Source organism: Gymnoscopelus braueri, assembly GCF_963280865.1.
Source record: "Gymnoscopelus braueri genome assembly, chromosome: 12".
Taxonomy (NCBI): Eukaryota; Metazoa; Chordata; class Actinopteri; order Myctophiformes; family Myctophidae; genus Gymnoscopelus; species Gymnoscopelus braueri.
In genome coordinates this window covers 19,937,533-19,957,822 of record NC_137614.1, presented here as the reverse complement: position 1 = coordinate 19,957,822, position 20,290 = coordinate 19,937,533, and the positions used below count along the sequence as shown (strand labels likewise).

Here is a 20,290-nt window from a genome sequence, read left to right as displayed (position 1 = left end):
AGAGTTAAATAAACACTCAGCAATTTACTGTGAAGTTCCTTTAATTTACTGTGAAGTCAATAGACTTATGAAGGGAACAGAAGAGCAGCACAGCACAGAACAGAACAGAACAGAACAGAACAGAACAGAACAGAACAGAACAGAACAGAACAGAACAGAACAGAACAGAACAGAACAGAACAGAACAGAACAGAACTCACGGCTCCGTTTGCCTTCCTCGTCTCCCTCCTCTTCATTCTCAGGGTCGATGTCTTCGGCCTGGGTGATCCAGTCCAGGTATCCTTTCAGGTCCTCCTCCAGCTGCTGTTTCTCACGTAGTTTCTGGAAGTCCCCACGGGCCTTGGCCTTCTCTCGCTCTTTGGAGAATTCTCTGGAATGTACAACATGGAGGAGCGGATAACGGGCCAACTAAAGGTATGCCCAGAGATTGTGTCGTGCTAAACCTACACAGTAAAATCTGTTTATCTGTGTTCATTTATTTTATTTATACAGGTGAAATCCTATTGAGATACGATATCTCTTTTACGAGGGAACCCTGTTTAGGGTAGCTGTACAGCAGCAGTACAAAAAGTTGCAACTTACACAACATAAACAAACATTTACATAAAACAGAAACATTTAAAATAAGCTAAGAGTGCAAACAGTCATAAGGCATGAGAAATAATAGCACACTTTAGAAATTCAACGCACGCACGCACGTACGCACACACACGCACACGCGCACACACACACACACACACACACACACACACACACACACACACACACACACACACACACACACACACACACACACACACACACACACACACACACACACACACAGCTTACCCGCTCAGGACACCCAAAACCAGGTTGAGAACGAAGAAGGATCCAAAGATGACCAGACTGACAAAGTACACCCAGGGCAGCTCAAAGCCCATGGCATCGTTCATCTAAACAAAAAAAGACGAGAAAGAGGGAGAATCTTATATTATATCTTCATTTTAATTCATTGTACATTTATTTTCTTCATATATTTCTACAGGAGAAAGGACTCATAGTCTCGGCCAGGCCGAAGACTATGTTTCCGCCCCTGTCCGTCCATGTTTCAGTGTGTGTTTTGCCGTGAAACTTTGCAAGCACATTCCCACTAGGCCAAGGAAGAAATGCCACCCTACATTTTTTAAATCGCCTTCATGGTGGCGCTATAACAGGCAGATTAACGCTTTGGCCTATAACTCTTGAACCGTAGGTCGTACAATCAACATCTTTTCCCCCTGGATTCCTTGGATCATGACGCAATTTATAGGCCCTGTTTAGGCCAGATTACATTTTCTGCCATAGCGCGTTTTTGTGGAAACACACCTTTTAATACTTTTCCTACAGATTTTGTCCAAAACTCACAGACATCGGCACACATTAATCTCTGGGGTCATGTGATCAACATATTTTTCAGATTTCAGATTTAAGGAAGACTGTGTTAAAATGAAAGGAGAGGATTTCTCTTATTTCTTTTTTCACTACTTGTGGAGTGCCTCCTTCCATCACCTTTACCACTTTAATAACATTATTAGCATAGAATCACCATGGCAACACACATGAATGAGAGTAGAAGAAAGATAGAGAGAGGGAGAGAGCGATGGAGAAAGAGAGAGGGAGAAAGAGGTGGAGACAGAGATTGAGAGTCAGATAGATATTATGAGACCGTGAGGGAATGAGGGATAGATAATGAGGAAGAATATTAGAAGATAGAGGGGAAAAAAGGAGACAAAGGACAGAGATAACAGAGGGAGAATAAGGCTGATGCCACATTTTGCCCTGCAGTGACACCAAGGGGTGAGACAGAAAACTGTAACATTTTCCAGACATTCAACAAATAATTTGCCGAATTGGATACTTTTGTAAAAGGTAAAAAAAAAATATTTTAGATTTCATTTAGCACATTAAACACAAAAAGCATAGTATGTATGTAAACACATAAAGCAATCCCTCCCTCACACATAAAATAAACTAGCCTATTTAAAAGAACTCCCAGAATATGTTTTTCCATGTGTTGTTGGGAGTGAGGGCAGGGACGTTTTTCTTGCCTCATAAAATAAAATAAAAAACACACACACAGAATATAGCAATGCCACACAATACAGAGAGAGTAGGTCCATATAGCACCACATTTTGATGAGGTGAAGGTGAGGTTTATAGGTTTTAGGTAGAGAGCAGATTACAATATGTAGATTTACAACCATTAAAATCATATATTTAAAAAAGAATGTACAGGCATATATTGATTGGCGAATCATCAGTGTTGTTTCCAGAGAACCTGCTGCCAACAGTACTAGTACTGCCCTCTTGCACCTCACAATAAACAGAAACACACACACACACACACACACACACACACACACACACACACACACACACACACACACACACACACACACACACACACACACACACACACACACACACACACACAGGAAACACAAAGGCCTGACCAAACAGACATCCTTTGCCACATTTTGCGAAGGGAATGTATTTAAAAAGTATGCGACAAACATGAAACGGGGAGCAATAAATGATCAGTCAATGCATTGATCACATCGCAGCAGTACGTTGAAGGATGAATCCAAGCAGTCATCTTCAGATATACTTATATCGGCACTCAAAGTTGTACATGTCACATTATGACATTATTCTTCAATTTATTGCAATGAACAAGTTGCTACAATCTCTAAAAGCCCCCAACTTTGGAACCAATGTGGATATTAATACAAGCGTTACTGTCAATGACACATAAACGATCACGTCTTTGGCATATTGTAATTGTTACTGTTGGCACACCAACATTCCGCTGCTTGTACCTGTATGAGTGAGTGACAAACAAACAACATTACCCAGTAGAGAACATCAGTCCAGCCCTCCATGGTGATGCACTGAAACACGGTGAGCATGGCGAACATGAAGTTGTCAAAATTGGTGATGCCATTGTTGGGGCCGTGCCAGCCCTCCCGGCACATGGTGCCGTTGGTCAGACATTGGCGACCGTGACCAGACACGGCGCACGGTATGGGCTCCTCATCCGCCAGGACACCTGGAGATGGAGAGAGGGAGGGAGAGAAAAAGGGAGGCAGAGAAAGAGGGAGGGAGAGAATGAGAGAGTGTACAGTGTACTGTTTATGATTCTTCCACTTGATGTACTGTAATCACGGTTTCCCTTTTTAAATACATGTTTGGTGATGCTGTCCTTTCTTTCCTCACAATAAGATATACTGTGTACTGATACTGATAATAGCCGAACATTCGGTGAAAATAGGCAAATATTAGGCATTTTGGCAACAATAGGCGCACATCTGGTGAATATAGCCAATCTTCAAGCTCACAACCCGTCGCATAGTGAGGTGTTGTGAACATTCAGATGCTATTGCTATTTGACATACAATAGGGTTTAAGCGGTAAATTAATAATATAAATGACAATAATTAATAAACATTGATGCTTTGACCATTTGGAAACATTCATGCCAATAAAGCATGTTGATCTTTCTCCTTGGGGGAAGTACAAAAGAGGTCACATTGCAGGGTTCAGTTAGTTACAGTATGTCATATGGTATGACATACAGTAGATCCCAATCTCCTGGCCACAAGATCGTAATTAAATGACCCCAGCTTGATATTAGGCCACGGACCGCCATTTGATACAATTATTATTATCAATTAATTATTATTATTATCATAGGTGTCACTCTCTCCACTGTTACCTCTACAGTACAGAAAAGACAGTTGTAGAATGGACCCTTCGCTAAGCCCCACCCACTCCACTCTGTGACTGGTGGTGCGAAGTTAGTCACACCCAGGCCTGGCAAGCTCTGTTTCTCACCCATTGACTTGCATGTTAAATGACTCCCCTTATAAATAATCGATCATTTCAGGAGCAAGAGCTTCAAAATCTCTTCTAAATCTAGTCAACAAGGCCTGCAGTAGGCTATGCACTCGAAAAATGTGCATGACATTATTTCAATAAACTAAAAACACGGGAAATGTTAGAGGGAGTAATAGCCATGGATACACGACGGTCGACTGTCACGACCGGCATGGATGAACTTCAACCTGGTGTTTGCACTTTCTCCATTTACGGCCCGCACATTTATATAAATGTTCATATTTCAAACATAAAGCACTTACCCCATGGCCATGGATGTTTCATTTATGTACGGACTCTCAGAAGTACCCGTATCATCTGTATTGTTCAATAAAAAGCATTTGAATCCGATCGGTGGCCATTTTCTCCGCATTTTCTCCATGCTTTCAACTGCGCAACCCTATTGGTTGGGAGGCGTATTGCACTCCGATACATTATAACTCTATGAGAAAAGGGCCACCAATCGGATTATTATTATACTTTAACGTGCGGAATCCGAAACAGGCAGCGCTGTGATTCTGAATTTTGTTACGATAACGGTGATTAGTATTATTGACACCACCTGGGCGGGTGAGTCGTGTAACTTTCCTGACGTTAAGCTGTGTATGTGTTGAACAACACAGCCCTGCAGCCTTGCAGTTTAAGCGAATATTTCAGCTTGGGTATGTGGAATCTGTTGCTGGTTCATAGTCACCATTGCGTTATTGTGGTATTGCTATTCTTGCTATTATGTTGCAAATGATTGTGTGTGTGCGGAAGAAATAACATTGACAGGTGACGGAAGCTTGCCAGACCATATGCCAGCTTAGCAACGGTTGCTAAGCTAGCATTGGACAATCGCTTTTGGGCTGGGGTTTAGCGAAGGGTCCATTATGTCCTAAATCTAATATACGTGTAACAACAAAAATCTTTTCTTATATTTGGTCCCTGGCACAACATATTTTGAAATGGGGGTCTGCGGACTAATAGATATCGGTTTGATGGGGGCCTGGTTTGAAAATGTTTTTAGAGATATCTGATTTCATATTGTGAATTAAACATTGATATATTACGGTTTGATGAAGAGTTAATTCTGCTCTGTTTATATGTGTTGCTAAGCAACTCGCAAATAGAAAATAACAGACGGCTCTCACCAATAATAGACTAACTAAACATGCAAGTATGTAAAAACAGACACACACACACACACACACACACACACACACACACACACACACACACACACACACACACACACACACACACACACACACACACACACACACACACACACACACACACACACACACACACACACACACACACACACACACACACACTCTCTCCACTATAAGGAAAGAACACACTCACACATACATAACACAGAAAAAACAGCCTCACACAGCCTCACACACACCTTTTCTGTAAAGCCCAGAGAACACAATACACATCACATTCATAAACCAACATGCATATGTTTACATTTATAAAATCCTCTTGATATCAGCCTTTAAACGACTTAATGTAAACCTTCATTTAAAGCTTGCACATCAACCCCACACACAGACACACACACACACACACACACACACACACACACACACACACACACACACACGCATACATACACACACACACTAAACACACACACAAAGGGACCACAAAAGCCTCATGTAATCCTTCAACTCTTGCTACTGCATGATGCTGGCATGAAACCCACTCCTGTTAAATACAAACACACACGCGCGCGCACGCACACACACACACACACACACACACACACACACACACACACACACACACACACACACACACACACACACACACACACACACACACACACACACACACACACACACACACACACACACACACACACACACACACACACACACACACACACACACACACACACACACACAAATGCTAAGTTCCATTCTCAGGACAAACAGAGCTAAAGCGAGCGAGGGATTACACTGACTGTATCATGACCTCTGCATTCAACACTTGCCCTCAACATATACAGTACATACACAAACAGAACAGCATACACAGAGAGAGAGAGAGAGTAAAAGACAGAGGGTGCGTTCGGATATATAGCACTGAGCGCACTGGCCAATACAAACCAATACGTGAGTGAGCTCCCGGTGCGCATTTCTGAACGCACCCAAGAGATAGACAGGCAGGGAGCAAGAGAGTGGAGAGAAAGACAGAAGTATATGAGAGAGAGAGAGAGAGAGAGAGAGAGAGAGAGAGAGAGAGAGAGAGAGAGAGAGAGAGAGAGAGAGGAGACAAATGTATGAATACATGAACACTGCTATCCTCTCTAATCAAGCCACACAGTTTCGCCCATCAGTCAAACAAGAGATTATTATACATGAGAATTATTTTGTGTGTGTGTGTGTGTGTATGCACTAGCACGCACATATGTGCACTTGCATGCGCGCATGCATGGTAGTAATGGTTGACATTTGAAGTCGTTAATCCATTCATTGTGTTTGTGCATGCATCCATTTATGTACATCCATCCTTATTCCAGGGGACTGGCACCATGTTGCTTAATTATAAGAAGGTTATCCATCCTTCCTCCCTCCCTCCATCCTTCTTGAGGGTTCATGTTACATATACGACAGTGGCGTAAAGGTCAGGCATGTTTACATAATATCTAGATATTAGTCATTCAATCACAGACTTAATGCCACCATCTGCTGCTCTGTCCTGCTCTGCTCTCTGCTCACTGCCTCCATTCACATTCATCATCCATGTCACCCCATTCATTTTCATAGAGTTCATCCTGCATGAGACCAAATTTCTACCTTTTATGCAAAGGCAATCCCCATTTGACCAGGGATAGTGCGATTATGAGCTTCAGGCAGTACTACTTGTAAACCAGTATGTGTCCTACCTGACACCAGGGAGGGTTAAAATGTTTCAATGTAAGAGAAGGGACAGCCACCACTGATGTGCTAATCATATTATATGTTCACCCCAGAATACTGTAGGTACACTAGGGTTCATGTGGTTAACTACACACTGCAATTGTTACTAAACTAAACTAAAAGCTAAGACCCACAGGGACCCCCAGCTGGCATATGATCAAATCCCACCAATGCCTTCCTCCTGTACATCCTCCAGCACTCCCTTCAGCAGGATCCTACCTGTGGCAAAGATGTAACAGGTGGCGTGCATCTTGCCGATGAAGAGCTCCAGGCCGATGATGGCATAGATGATGATGACGAAGAGAACCAGCAAGGCGATGTGCAGCAGAGGAACCATGGCTTTGATGATGGAGTTTAGGACCACCTGGAGACCTGGAGAGAGAGAACTGAACTGAATGCCAAGGACCTCAATGGAAACAAGACCGCAAGGACTTTTTTGGACGGACCTTTTAGACAAAGTATTATAAATGTAATTGTGATGTTTACATTTTTTTGCCTAAAAAATATTCAATCAATCAATCAAAGAGAGAGAGACACGCACGCACGCACGCACACACACATGCACGCACGCCCGCACGCACGCCCGCACGCACGCACGCACGCACGCACGCACGCACGCACGCATGGGTTGAGGGGTTAGACACACACATACATGTAGTGTACTCACTACATACTGTACAGTATATGCACACGTGTAGTTCCATGAAAAGTTTCACACCAGCTATAAAACTAGAAATACACTATGAGTGCACACACAGACCAACATGCATGGCTGCATGCACAGTATGTGTATAGCACACAAAATGTGCATACACATTGTACACACTGCCATCCAGAGGTTCTGTTGCCGATTATTACATACACAGAGCTAGGATAAAAATAAAAGGTAACACACAAATAAATAAAAGCAAAATTGTGAGATGAGTCCTTGGTACTTTATTGTTTGAAAACACTAACAAGGTTTCCATTTGCCACTTTTGAGGCAATTGGCATAATGAAAGATTCAAGGTGGCTAAAAATGTTTAGGTCTGGACATTTTTCAGGTTGTTATAGTAATTGTGGAAGTCTCAAGGATGGGAACTATGTCTTTCAGCCGAGACCACTCTGCACTGCAGTAGGTAGTATAATCGTTTCTATCCTTGTCAAAAGAACTGAGGTTCAGCCACTTGGTTTATTTATACATCTGTACAAACACAAACTGATGCCTGTGTTTTCAAAAGCATATTCTGAATACCACTCGATGTGTCACTCGATTGTGTACTGCCACTTAAAAATCTAATGATGTGGATCTCAGGATCCACATGGGAACAGCATGCCTCCAATGTGGATCTCAGACTTCATGTGGGCGGCCTGTCATGTCAGCTGCTATGACGTATGACTCCAAATTTGGACACATTATGTGAAGAAAAAACTGGGGAGGCACTTCTGTGGCCTACTGGCAGTGTGCACAAGAAATTTGGTTGGCCGGTCGAGCGGATTGTTGTGTTCGGATTAGCTCCGAACACAGACAGACAGACTCTTATATACGTACCTAGATACTACTGTAGAAAAATGACTAATTTGAAAATCAGGTGATTACCAAAAAGAGTGATTTCTTGTGGCAATTATTATTATTATTATGATTTTGTAGCACTCACTGGGCACTCCTGACACAAGGCGAAGTGGTCGCAGCACACGGAAGGCTCGCAGGGCTTTGACGTCAAAACCTCCTGGTTTACCTCCCAACTGGCCCGAGTCAGCGGGTTTGGTTACCACCTCCAGCACCACACTGAACAATCTGAAGACAGGGAGAGAGAAAGAGAACGAGCAAACAAGAGAGGTGGAGAGAGAGAAAGAGCAAGGGAGAGGTGGAGATCACTGATATGAAAGAATGCTAGAAAAGGGGAGACAACCTATTCTTCTCAAATTGTCTGTGATATACAATAAGATAAAAAAATATATATATATTTATACCGTATAATACATTTTATATTTTGTACTACGACTCCTGCTCACCATAAGTACTAGAGCACCACAGCTAGGCAACTTCACCTCAGTGGTTTTCCATCGTGAATCAAAAAGTTCAATAAGGAAGATCTTTTCTGTCATGCTTTCATTCAGCTTTCTTTTCTCTTTATGGGGAATTCCACTGCACAACAGTACAAGCTAACAAGTGTATGTGCATGCATGATGAAGCGTGTGTGTGTGTGTGTGTGTGTGTGTGTGTGTGTGTGTGTGTGTGTGTGTGTGTGCGTGCGTGTGTGCGTGTGTGTGTGTGTGTGTGTGTGTGTGTGCGTGCGTGCGTGCGTGCGTGCGCATATGTGTAACCTGCACACTTACCCCACTACGACGATAACAAAGTCGAGCATGTTCCAACCATTTCTGACGTAGGAGTTTTGGTGCATCACCAGGCCATAGGCAATGATCTTCATAAATGTCTCTATGGTGAAAATGATCAGAAAGGCATATTCTACTGTCTCCTGCAGAAATGGACAGGACAGACAGAGAGAAAGAGGGAGGAAAGAACGAAGGAAGGAAGGTTTAGCCAAGTTCAATAATCTTGTCTAAAATAAATGATTTATATATCATAATTCGTGCAGGTTACCTACAGTCATTATCAATGACTATGAACTGAAAAAGGATGATACAGGGAGACAATTTATGGCTTTCTGTTTTCTACCATTTTCAGATACGAGCGATTTTATGTTTATTTTATTCGATATGGACATCGCAGCAGCATAAGATTTGTAACATCACTGTATGTACTAGGATGAAATCAGGCACTGTGTTTGTAGCAAAACATTAATTTACAACTCCAGTGTCTACAGGAGTTTTCTTTTATTTTCTTTACAAATACAAAAAAGACAACACATCCACAAATACATCCATAAAAGACATCCACAGATACCACATATCACATCCACAAAGATACCACCACAAATACATGTAGTGTTGGCAGCATCCTGGTGGCTCAGATATTTCAGGTAGGTGTATGAGCAGACATCTGGGTTCCATTCAAAATCGGTTCTATCTACATTCAGATATTCCTCATCGCAGCGATCAATAAAATGCCAGAATAATCGAAAGGTAAAAAAGTGCTGGTCAATTGCACTTGTCTGCATTTGTGTGACGAGTTTGTAAAAGCGTGCCTTTCTATGTACAGTAGAGTGTAGAATTAATTAATTTTGTAACGTTTTAATGTTTCACTGCAGCATAGAATCTGTTAAAGAATGGGGGATCTATGTATGAAATAAAGGATACAAGTCTCAATTTGAATTTCATTTCATCTCATGGATGAAAAAAACAGCAACACCACAAAGTGTGATCAGAACTCTGCAATCACATGTCCTGTTACATCATCACAGTGTTTCCAGGGAAACGCTGAATGCAGTCCAGTCTTTAATGTTGTTAGAGAGAAATGATCTCAAGAGTTGGCAATGGCAACTCTCCATCATGGTTCCTTTTCATCGTCTCTTTTTCATCCATCTCTGTCACTCTATCAGCCCTTATTCCCCTCTGTTTTTCCAGCACTGCTGTTATTGCCTATAATGTCCATTCATCTATCTGGATAGCTGTCTTTTATAACTGTATTGAGAATACTAGGGGCTCTATTCAGAGCCAGATTTGAACAAACCACTAATTTCGGATTTCGGACTAGGCAAGAGGCGTTTCCCCGCAAAATTCGGTATTCTATGGCACCCCCCTCACCCGCCAAACACCTGAGCTACCCGTTACATTATGCATAGGTGTGGTTTGGGCGTTACAATGATAAAACCAATCACCGTGCCAGAAGCCATTGCCTTTAAGAGAAGACTGCGCTAGCCGTCATCCCGATCCAATATATGCTCTAGCCTATCTACCTGTCTGCACTGTTGCCTGGTCTGATTATTGTAAGCCACATTGGGCTTGTTTTCCTTCTTTTTTTTTTTTATCCAAATACATTTTTATATTAATTTGTAGCCTATTGTGTTCACAATAAGCTTGTCATATTAGTCAGATCCGGAATAGTATATGAAAGCCATTTAAAATATGTATACTATTGGTACACACCAGCTGCTCCCAAATAATTAATTACATCATGTTGCGACAACGCTCCTACTTGGTACACAGACAAACAGTAGCACATGGGTATAATAAATTGGACAGTTTTAGGAAAGGTCTATAGCCTATACTCACGTTGGCTGTATTGTTCTATTTCCACCGTTCTAATGGATTCCAGGGGTGTGTAAACATCTCTGTAGTAGCTCCATAGTTTCCTCTGAAGTGACGTAGTTAAAGTTAACTTACATCCATATTGTCCCCGTTATCTTTCATCATCCACCTTTGTTCAGTAATCCCGAACAGAGCTAAACTTTAAGTTTACATCAATCAAAGCCTCTCAAACCCAGACACATTGCTGCGATGCGTATGTGCGTCGCCTACCTACCCAAAATAACAGACATACAAGCTATCAACGGCGCTGCGTCATGTCTGTCGACAGTTTACAGATCTGTTATTTTGGACAGCATGCAATGAGGCGCGCGCGCCACGGAGAAGCCTAACACTAAACCAAAAATATTACATTACGTGGTCAACAACATACTAGACATGTAACTTGCTTGGAGCTTTTAAAGCAGTGGTTCTCAACCTGTGGGTCGAGACCACAATGGAGCACCCAACGCCTGGCGAGCTTGTAGATCTGCTATTTTCACAATATTTATCTGTGGAACCGAGTCAAACAAAATGGGGGGGTCCCCAGTTCAAATATGGTTATTTTGGGGGGTCATGAACGTAGCGTTTACGCGGGGAATATAATAATAATATAGGCTAATATATATAATATAGGCTATAATATAATATTCACCGCAGCATGGGTTTAATGAGACAGTAGCCAAAATGAAAATCACACTAGATGATCTTATCATCTTATAAAAAATGTAAGTGCTTAAGATTTTAGCCCAAACCCAACGGGACCCGACCCGGCCCGTCGGCACCGGCGGCACCGGGTCTACGTTTTTTTTTCATCCAAATAAATTCACATATTAATTAATTTGTAGCGTAGGCTATTGTGTTCACAATAAGCAACTTGTCATATTAGTCAGATCCCCAAGAGTATATGAAAGCCATTTTAAATAGTTATATATTCTTGCACAGCTGATGCCAAATAATTAATCAACAGGGCAGCGCAATGCAATATAGGTCAAATCACTCAGCTGTCTTGTCATGACGCAGCAGCGGACTGCGGTTGCTTATTTCTCGCCAAGGCTGGCAACACGGCTCATGGTCCAACGCACAAAGCCATTGTAGTGTCTGTGTGCACTTGACGGGTGATTTTATGAACCAGCGGGTGCTTTTAGAATCCACTATCCCCCCTCCCCAAGCCGTACCCATGTGTGGGTTGAGAATTTCAATGTGGGGGATATAGCAACAACACGCCCACAGGCACACCTCCATGGGCAAATAACGGCGTCGGCATAATGGTGACGGGTAGAGCAGGTGCTAGAATAACCTATTGGGGCGGCGCAGGTCCATTATCCCGATTTAACGGGGAATTTTTGGCCTGAGAATGGGGCCCTAGGTGTATACTGTAGAGGGAATACTAGGTATATACTGTAGTGTGAATACTAGGTGTATCCTGTAGAGTGAATACTATGTTTATACTGTAGAGTGAATACTAGGTGTATACTGTAGAGTGAATACTATGTTTATACTGTAGAGTGAATACTAGGTGTATACTGTAGAGTGAATACTAGGTGTATACTGTAGAGTGAATACTAGGTGTATACTGTAGAGTGAATACTATGTTTATACTGTAGAGTGAATACTAGGTGTATACTGTAGTGTGAATACTAGGTGTATACTGTAGAGTGAATACTAGGTGTATACTGTAGACTCAGAGTGAATACTAGGTGTATACTGTAGTGTGAATACTAGGTGTATACTGTAGACTCAGAGTGAATACTAGGTGTATACTGTAGTGTGAATACTAGGTGTATACTGTAGTGTGAATACTAGGTGTATACTGTAGTGTGAATACTAGGTGTATACTGTAGTGTGAATACTAGGTGTATACTGTAGAGTGAATACTAGGTGTATACTGTAGAGTGAATACTAGGTGTATACTGTAGAGTGAATACTAGGTGTATACTGTAGAGTGAATACTAGGTGTATACTGTAGACTCAGAGTGAATACTAGGTGTATACTGTAGTGTGAATACTAGGTGTATACTGTAGTGTGAATACTAGGTGTATACTGTAGAGTGAATACTAGGTGTATACTGTAGACTCAGAGTGAATACTAGGTGTATACTGTAGTGTGAATACTAGGTGTATACTGTAGAGTGAATACTAGGTGTATACTGTAGACTCAGAGTGAATACTAGGTGTATACTGTAGTGTGAATACTAGGTGTATACTGTAGTGTGAATACTAGGTGTATACTGTAGAGTGAATACTAGGTGTATACTGTAGACTCAGAGTGAATACTAGGTGTATACTGTAGTGTGAATAGCTACTGTATTGTGCACGGGTGTACAGTACACAGTACCCAGATAGCAAGCATACAGTACGTTGGTTCAATATTTGTATTGGTTGGCAGTGTTAGCAGTGGAATTCCAACACTGAACCACCATCATACCAACGTATAGTAGGCTATTACAACTATACATACCCAACTGACAGTACTTTTAAAATTCAAAATCTGATGCGACAGATTAGCTTCCATGCCTCTGCCCTATTACATTCAGCGCACATCATGTCACATGACATTACATGATAGCTGTTGAATCCTTATTAGCATAGCTGTAGGGGGTTCCTCATCATACCGTAGCACATAAGATTATATATGAGGTGACGTGGACGTACAGTATAGGACTAATTTGGGTGAAATGTAAGAAATTAATTGAGTAGATGAGTAGATACTTCCCTGGTACTACCCTGTTAAAACAACATCATGTTACGTTTTAGGATGGCATGACCTCTGACATAATTAAACAATACTTCTGAAATAAGTATTAAATGTGTAGTAAAGGGACTACACCATGAATCTTTACTTTTTCTTCTTTTTTGTGTATTTTGGGTCTCCCCTACCTCTCTTCTATCCCCAAAAATACCCCAGTTTGAACACTCAGGCTTTCACAGCAAATCTGGGGTTTTCTGTAAATTGGTCTCAAAACAGGCCAAACTGATTTGCACCCTGACGTGACGTCACGTCAGGGTACAATCCCTCCCGTTTTTGAGTGGTGCCAACCACTCCTACATTTGACCGTGTCTGTGTGTCCGTCTGTGTGTCCGTCCGTCTGTGTGTCCGTATGAGCACGGCCTCTCAGTGGCCCTCATTTATCAACGCAGCGTATAAACCGGCTTATATTTTTCCATATATTCGGCGTACACCAACGTCAAAGTCACATTTATCAACGGATCCTACACAGCCAATCCTGGCGTACATCAGGTCGGAGCTTTGATAAATCTCACGTCTGAAAACGAGCGTCATTTAAATAACACGCCCTTAAATATTCTCAAAACGCCCCGATTTTACGACATGAAGAAGAATCAGAATACGACCAAAGACATCAAAAGCCAATAAGAAAGAGTTTCCCCCGATCGCCTCGCCTCGCTGCCTGTCAAGTCACACACACACACACACACACGCACACGCACACGCCTCACCTCTCTCTCTCTCTCTCTCTCTCTCTCTCTCACTCACACACACACACACACACACACACACACGCCCAACTGTGTCTTTCATGTAATCCGTAGCGGTACAATCTTTGTCACTTAGGCTTGTAGCCTACATGAATGACATATTATGATACCAATCACATCGCCATGAATGGAATACGTTTGTATATTAATTTATTTAACCCATACCGAGCAGTGCACAAGCAGTCATGTAGGATATTCCCCGTGAGACTCGGACGGGCGGCAGTCATTCCGCGGCAGTGATTCCGCCACGTTAATAAGAGATTGGAGCGTCGGGTTTATATCCTTAACCCAGCCAGGTTGTAGACTTCGTAACTCTCTATGACATAACTCCATAACATAGGACAAGTTACTGTAAGTTTGTACACCTCACTGTCCATGAAAAGATCGTCGGCAGTCCCGACCGCGGGACTCCCGAGTCCCGACGCAAAAGCGCTCGTATATTTTGAAAATAGCAGATCTACAAGCTCACAACGCGTCGCGATGCGACCCGTTTTTGAGCTTGCAGATCTGCTATTTTAAAATAGCCAATGCAACTGAATGACTGTTAAAGCAGTTTGTTTAAATTACTTTATAAAATGTTATATTTTCACAGGGATTAATTATTAGTGTGTAGATATACATTTAGGAGTGGATTATGTGTCCAGATGCCTGTCAGACAGTCAGACAATGCTGCTCCGCAGGTCTAGAATGGAATAAACGGGCGCAGCCAACGTCAACAACTGGTCTCGACCAGACGTGAGATCTCAGTGTACGGTAGGATGAAGCCCACGTCAGGATATATTGATAAATGCCGAAAGGTGCGGTGATCTCGCTCTACGCCCATTATTTGGGCTGCACCGCGTTGATAAATGAGGGCCAGTATGTTTGAGCACAGCCTCAACAGCTGCGGCTGATTGCAACACAAAGATGCAACCACACAGGTACAGGTACAGTACAGTACAGACCGTACAGTACAGTACAGTACAGACCGTACAGTACAGTACAGTACAGTACAGTACAGTACCGTACAGTACGGTACAGGTACAGTACAGTACAGACCGTACAGTACAGTACAGTACAGTACAGTACAGGTACAGTACAGGTACAGTATGTACAGTACAGTACAGTACAGTACAGTACAGTACAGTACGTACAGTACAGTACAGTACAGACCGTACAGTACAGTACAGTACAGTACAGTACAGTACAGTACGTACAGTACAGTACGAACAGTACAGTACAGTACAGTACAGGTACAGGTAGAGGTACAGTACAGTACAGTACAGTACAGACCGCACAGTACAGTACAGACCGTACAGTACAGTACAGTACAGTACAGACCGTACAGTACAGTACAGTACTGTACAGTACAGTACGTACAGTACAGTACAGTACAGTACAGTACAGTATAGTACAGTACAGTACAGTTAGAGGTACAGTACAGTACAGGTACAGTACAGTACAGACCGTACAGTACAGTACAGTACAGTACAGTACAGTACACACACACACACACACACTTTTGAGTAAAATACTTAAAATGAGTAAAAATACTTAAAATGAGTAAAAATACTTAAATATTAGTAAAGATACTTTAAAGTTCCTAAACTGAGTAAAAATACTTAAAATGAGTAAAAATACTTAAAATGCGTAAAAATACTTAAAAGATGTTAAAATGAGTAAAAACATGTACAAATCTGTACAAACATTTTACAGTACTTAAAATGAGTAAAAATACATTGAAGTCATCAAAGTCTGTAAAAAGTAACTAATGAAATGAACTCATGAAAGGCACCACTCTCTTCTTATTTTTATTTTTTTACTTTTTCCTCACAGAACCAGGAGATAACATGCATACAAACTGGCTCAATAGCGCCCCGTGCCAAACAGGACAATATGGTATTGCAGGTGGAAGTGCTTTATAAGCCAGAGAGAAGTTAGTTGGAATCAGTATATCTGAGGCTTGATTTAGCCTCAAACCTTTTGAAAAACGTTTGAGGGATATAAACAATATGATATTAAATATTATTATTATTTTTTTAATTCATGGTGTAGATCCTTTAAAGTATTAAAGTGTTAAATAATTTGCTATAAAAATGGTACTCTGTACTTGCTATACCCACTGGTTACGGTATGGCAATTCCTGACTGGTAATTCTCTTAGCTTGAATGATTTAGTCAAAAATGTAGGCTAGAATGCGAAATAATGGAATGACCGTTAGTAATACAGGCATCAGAACCACTATGCAAAACTGTGTGAGAGAGAATCCTGTAACTCTACAATGATCATTCAACAGAGAAGTGCCAGACAGTGAAAGACAGTGGAGCTCAGAATAGAGACAGACTATTTTCTCTCCATCAACAATAGGGCATATTTAGAAAGGAGTGGAGGTGAACAGCTCCAGTTTCTGTGCCAATACCATAAGTAGGTTTTTCTGTTAAAATATTTATATTGTTTCACACACGGAAAACATATAGAACAAACAATTTGACCCACTCTTTTACCCCTGAAAACGTGATGTGCCAATAAAATTGAAGACAAATATTTCACACAATGAAAAACATGCATTAAACTAACCAACTGTATGCACAGTTAAGAAGGAATGCAATGACAAGGAATTAAACACAAGCCAGGTTGAGATTTATGCCGTCAGGGATAGCTTTGTGTTTGTGTCTACGTAGTATGTCAATCAATGGAATCACCAGGAATTTACATAGGTTCATGTCACTGACCAGTCGTCTAGAGCTAAACAGGAAGTCGAGCAGCTTAATTGATTCTCTCCGGTGATGTTTGCGGAACTGTGCTCCGCCTCGTTCCTGAGTGATAATCATGGTAAAGCACACCCTCTCGTGTAATATTGCTTAACTCTAAGCTGCAGTAAATTCATGGCTAAGCCTGGCTGACTAATGGTCTTCTCCCTACAGTTACGGCACACACACACACACACACACACACACACACACACACACACACACACACACACACACACACACACACACACACACACACACACACACACACACACACACACACACACACACACACACACACACAAATAGGAGAAGCCCTGGTAGGAACTGATCCCAGGCCAATGGACAGCAATAACATTAGTTTACAACATGGATTGATGGTTGTTGTCCAATTTACTCTGTTTTGAATAGGATGTGGTTCCATTTGATTAATCAGACCTCATTATTGGCTTACATAGATAATGGCAATCAGTGCAATTGAGGGTTTATAATAAGATAAGCTTTGTTATTCCTTGAAAGGAAACAACTCATGCGATGGATATTAAGTCAACATGTGTATAATTGTAGTGGAGTAAAAGTACAATATTTGCCTCTGAGATGTAGTGGAGTAGAAGTAAAAGTACAGAAAATTGGAAATACTCCAGTAAAGTAACAATACCTAAACATTTTACTTAAGTGCAGTACTTGAGTAAATGTATTAGAATGGATAGAGAACACGTGGGACATTTGAGAGAGAGAGAGAGAGAGAGAGAGAGAGAGAGAGAGAGAGAGAGAGAGAGAGAGAGAGAGAGAGACTTTATCATGGACCAGAGTGAGAAAAACAAAAGTGGGGGTGAGAGATAAGACAGCGATGTGGAAAAGCCTGGTGACGCGAGGTTAGACAGAGATGGAAAGATAAATAAAGACCCAGAATGTTGTGGGAAGGATGAAGAGGCAGATAAGGGTAACAGTAAAAAGACGAGGCACGCACAAACAAATCCTCTGTGTCAATTTAACTCTTTAAAGTCTCACAGTTAAATCAATGGTGCATGTCACGGGGCAGCCCGTGCCCCATAGACTATCCGTGACACTGCACACACACATAGATTTATTGCAACTGTGTGAAGAAGTAAATTGATTGTTGGTCACCTGTCTCTCCTCTGCAAGTGTTATTTTTAGTGTTATTAAAGTTATAATCGTCCCAGGCCCACACTGTACATACACTGTACAAGACCGCTTGTTGGAGGGTGCTTTTGGAAAAAATAAAACACCAAAAATGGCATACATGGAGATAAATGGAAAGGAGGGTATTTAGGGACGAGGGTCGAGAGAGAAGCACGTTACATTACTTTGGGCACCTGCCTTCTCGGGTACGACGCAAGTCTGGAACAATGTAAATCGGGAACGATGCAATTTGGTTATGCATTGCATGCCCCACCCGGTTATGCAATACAGGTTTGGTTGTCAAATTAGTCACTGTACCCATTGTTAGAGTACACAGTGTGGTACCCGTTACCACAGTTATAACTTATAAACGGTCACTGGCTACCCGGGAACGATGCCGGTGCCCGTTTGGGTATGTACGCCCCACCTGTTTATACAATAACCATTGCACCCTACAGTTTGCATGGAATGTGTGTGTGTGTGTGTGTGTGTGTGTGTGTGTGTGTGTGTGTGTGTGTGTGTGTGTGTGTGTGTGTGTGTGTGTGTGTGTGTGTGTGTGTGTGTGTGTGTGTGTGTGTGTGTGTGTGTGTGTGTATGGCATGGGTGCCAGTGAGAGGGAATGTCACTGGCAGTGTGTAAGCTCCTTGTGTACCTGCAACTGTGTGTGTGTGTGTGTGTGTGTGTGTGTGTGTGTGTGTGTGTGTGTGTGTGTGTGTGTGTGTGTGTGTGTGTGTGTGTGTGTGTGTGTGTGTGTGTGTGTCCCTCTCTCTGCTGGAGCTGTATGGAGAAGACCATAAGTCAGCCAGGCTTAGCCATGAATTAATTGCAGCTTAGAATGGCAGTCATGCACTAACAATACTGTGTTAATCACACGCACGCACGCACACACACACACACACACACACACACACGCACAAACAGACACACACACACACACACACACACACACACACACACACACACACACACACACAAACACACACACACACACACACACACACACACACACACACACACACACACACACACACACACACACACACACACACGCACACACTGACAATGCACAAATGCCCAGGTCCACTTGGTTGCATTAGTTAAACAGTAAGGATTCTAATGTAAAGTGGCTCACCCTCTAACTGGGTGAGCCACTTCAATGAATTTCTCTTTAATGAGGCAAACTTGATGAAAGCGCAGTCTCTCAGTTGATAAGACCTTTGTAGCCAGCCATTCAGAGAAGGGAGGAGAAACACACAACAGAGAAAGAGAGAGAGAGAGAGAGTGAGAGAGAGAGAGAGAGAGAGAGAGAGAGAGAGAGAGAGAGAGAGAGAGAGAGAGAGAGAGAGAGAGAGAGAGAGAGAGAGAGAGAGAGAGAGAGACACACACACACACACACACACACACACACACACACACACACACACACACTCACTCAATGCCATGAGGGTGAGTCGTGTGTGTACAGTATGTGACAATGTTGGTGTTTGTACAGTATGTGTGTGTCAGTCTGTGAATACAATAAGCATGTTTGTAGGTGCGTGAGTGTGTGTCACTGAATTGAATTAACAGAAGGCCTATGCTGAGTTTGTGTCTATCCGCTAATAAACCTGATAATGCATAGTATACAGTACATACGCAGTTTTACGCAAAGTGTTCTTTAACTCTAGTCTGTAATATAACAACTTCATAGTAGTAGTAGTAATAAATAATACACTTTACAAATCTCAAAGTGCTACATGGCATAAAAAGTCACAGTGAGCAGTGCGTGCGTGTGTGTGTGTGTGTGTGTGTGTGTGGGGGGGGGGGGGGTTAGAAGGCCAGTGATGGGCCATGTAGTTAATCAGTTCCAATTACGTTGTGTTCCCCTTGAAATAATGTGATTAATAAGAGCCAGGATGGTTGAGGATGTGCAGCCAGTTACAACAGAACGGTGAGAAT

General features: G+C 42.0%; 1 protein-coding gene across 1 annotated transcript in view; it reads right to left on the bottom strand.

Moving 5' to 3' along the window:
* cacna1db (calcium channel, voltage-dependent, L type, alpha 1D subunit, b) overlaps positions 1-20,290 on the bottom strand; it is a gene marked incomplete at its 3' end in the record, with an annotated part of 134,906 nt that overhangs the window by 89,519 nt on the left and 25,097 nt on the right. Inside the window, exons 4-9 of the mRNA XM_080443487.1 lie at positions 9,135-9,274; positions 8,453-8,592; positions 7,035-7,187; positions 2,874-3,070; positions 832-935; positions 201-370 (exon numbers count right to left, since the gene is read on the bottom strand). Coding sequence (XP_080299613.1) covers positions 201-370; positions 832-935; positions 2,874-3,070; positions 7,035-7,187; positions 8,453-8,592; positions 9,135-9,274 — 904 coding nt within the window. The remainder of the gene's footprint in view (positions 1-200; positions 371-831; positions 936-2,873; positions 3,071-7,034; positions 7,188-8,452; positions 8,593-9,134; positions 9,275-20,290) is intronic.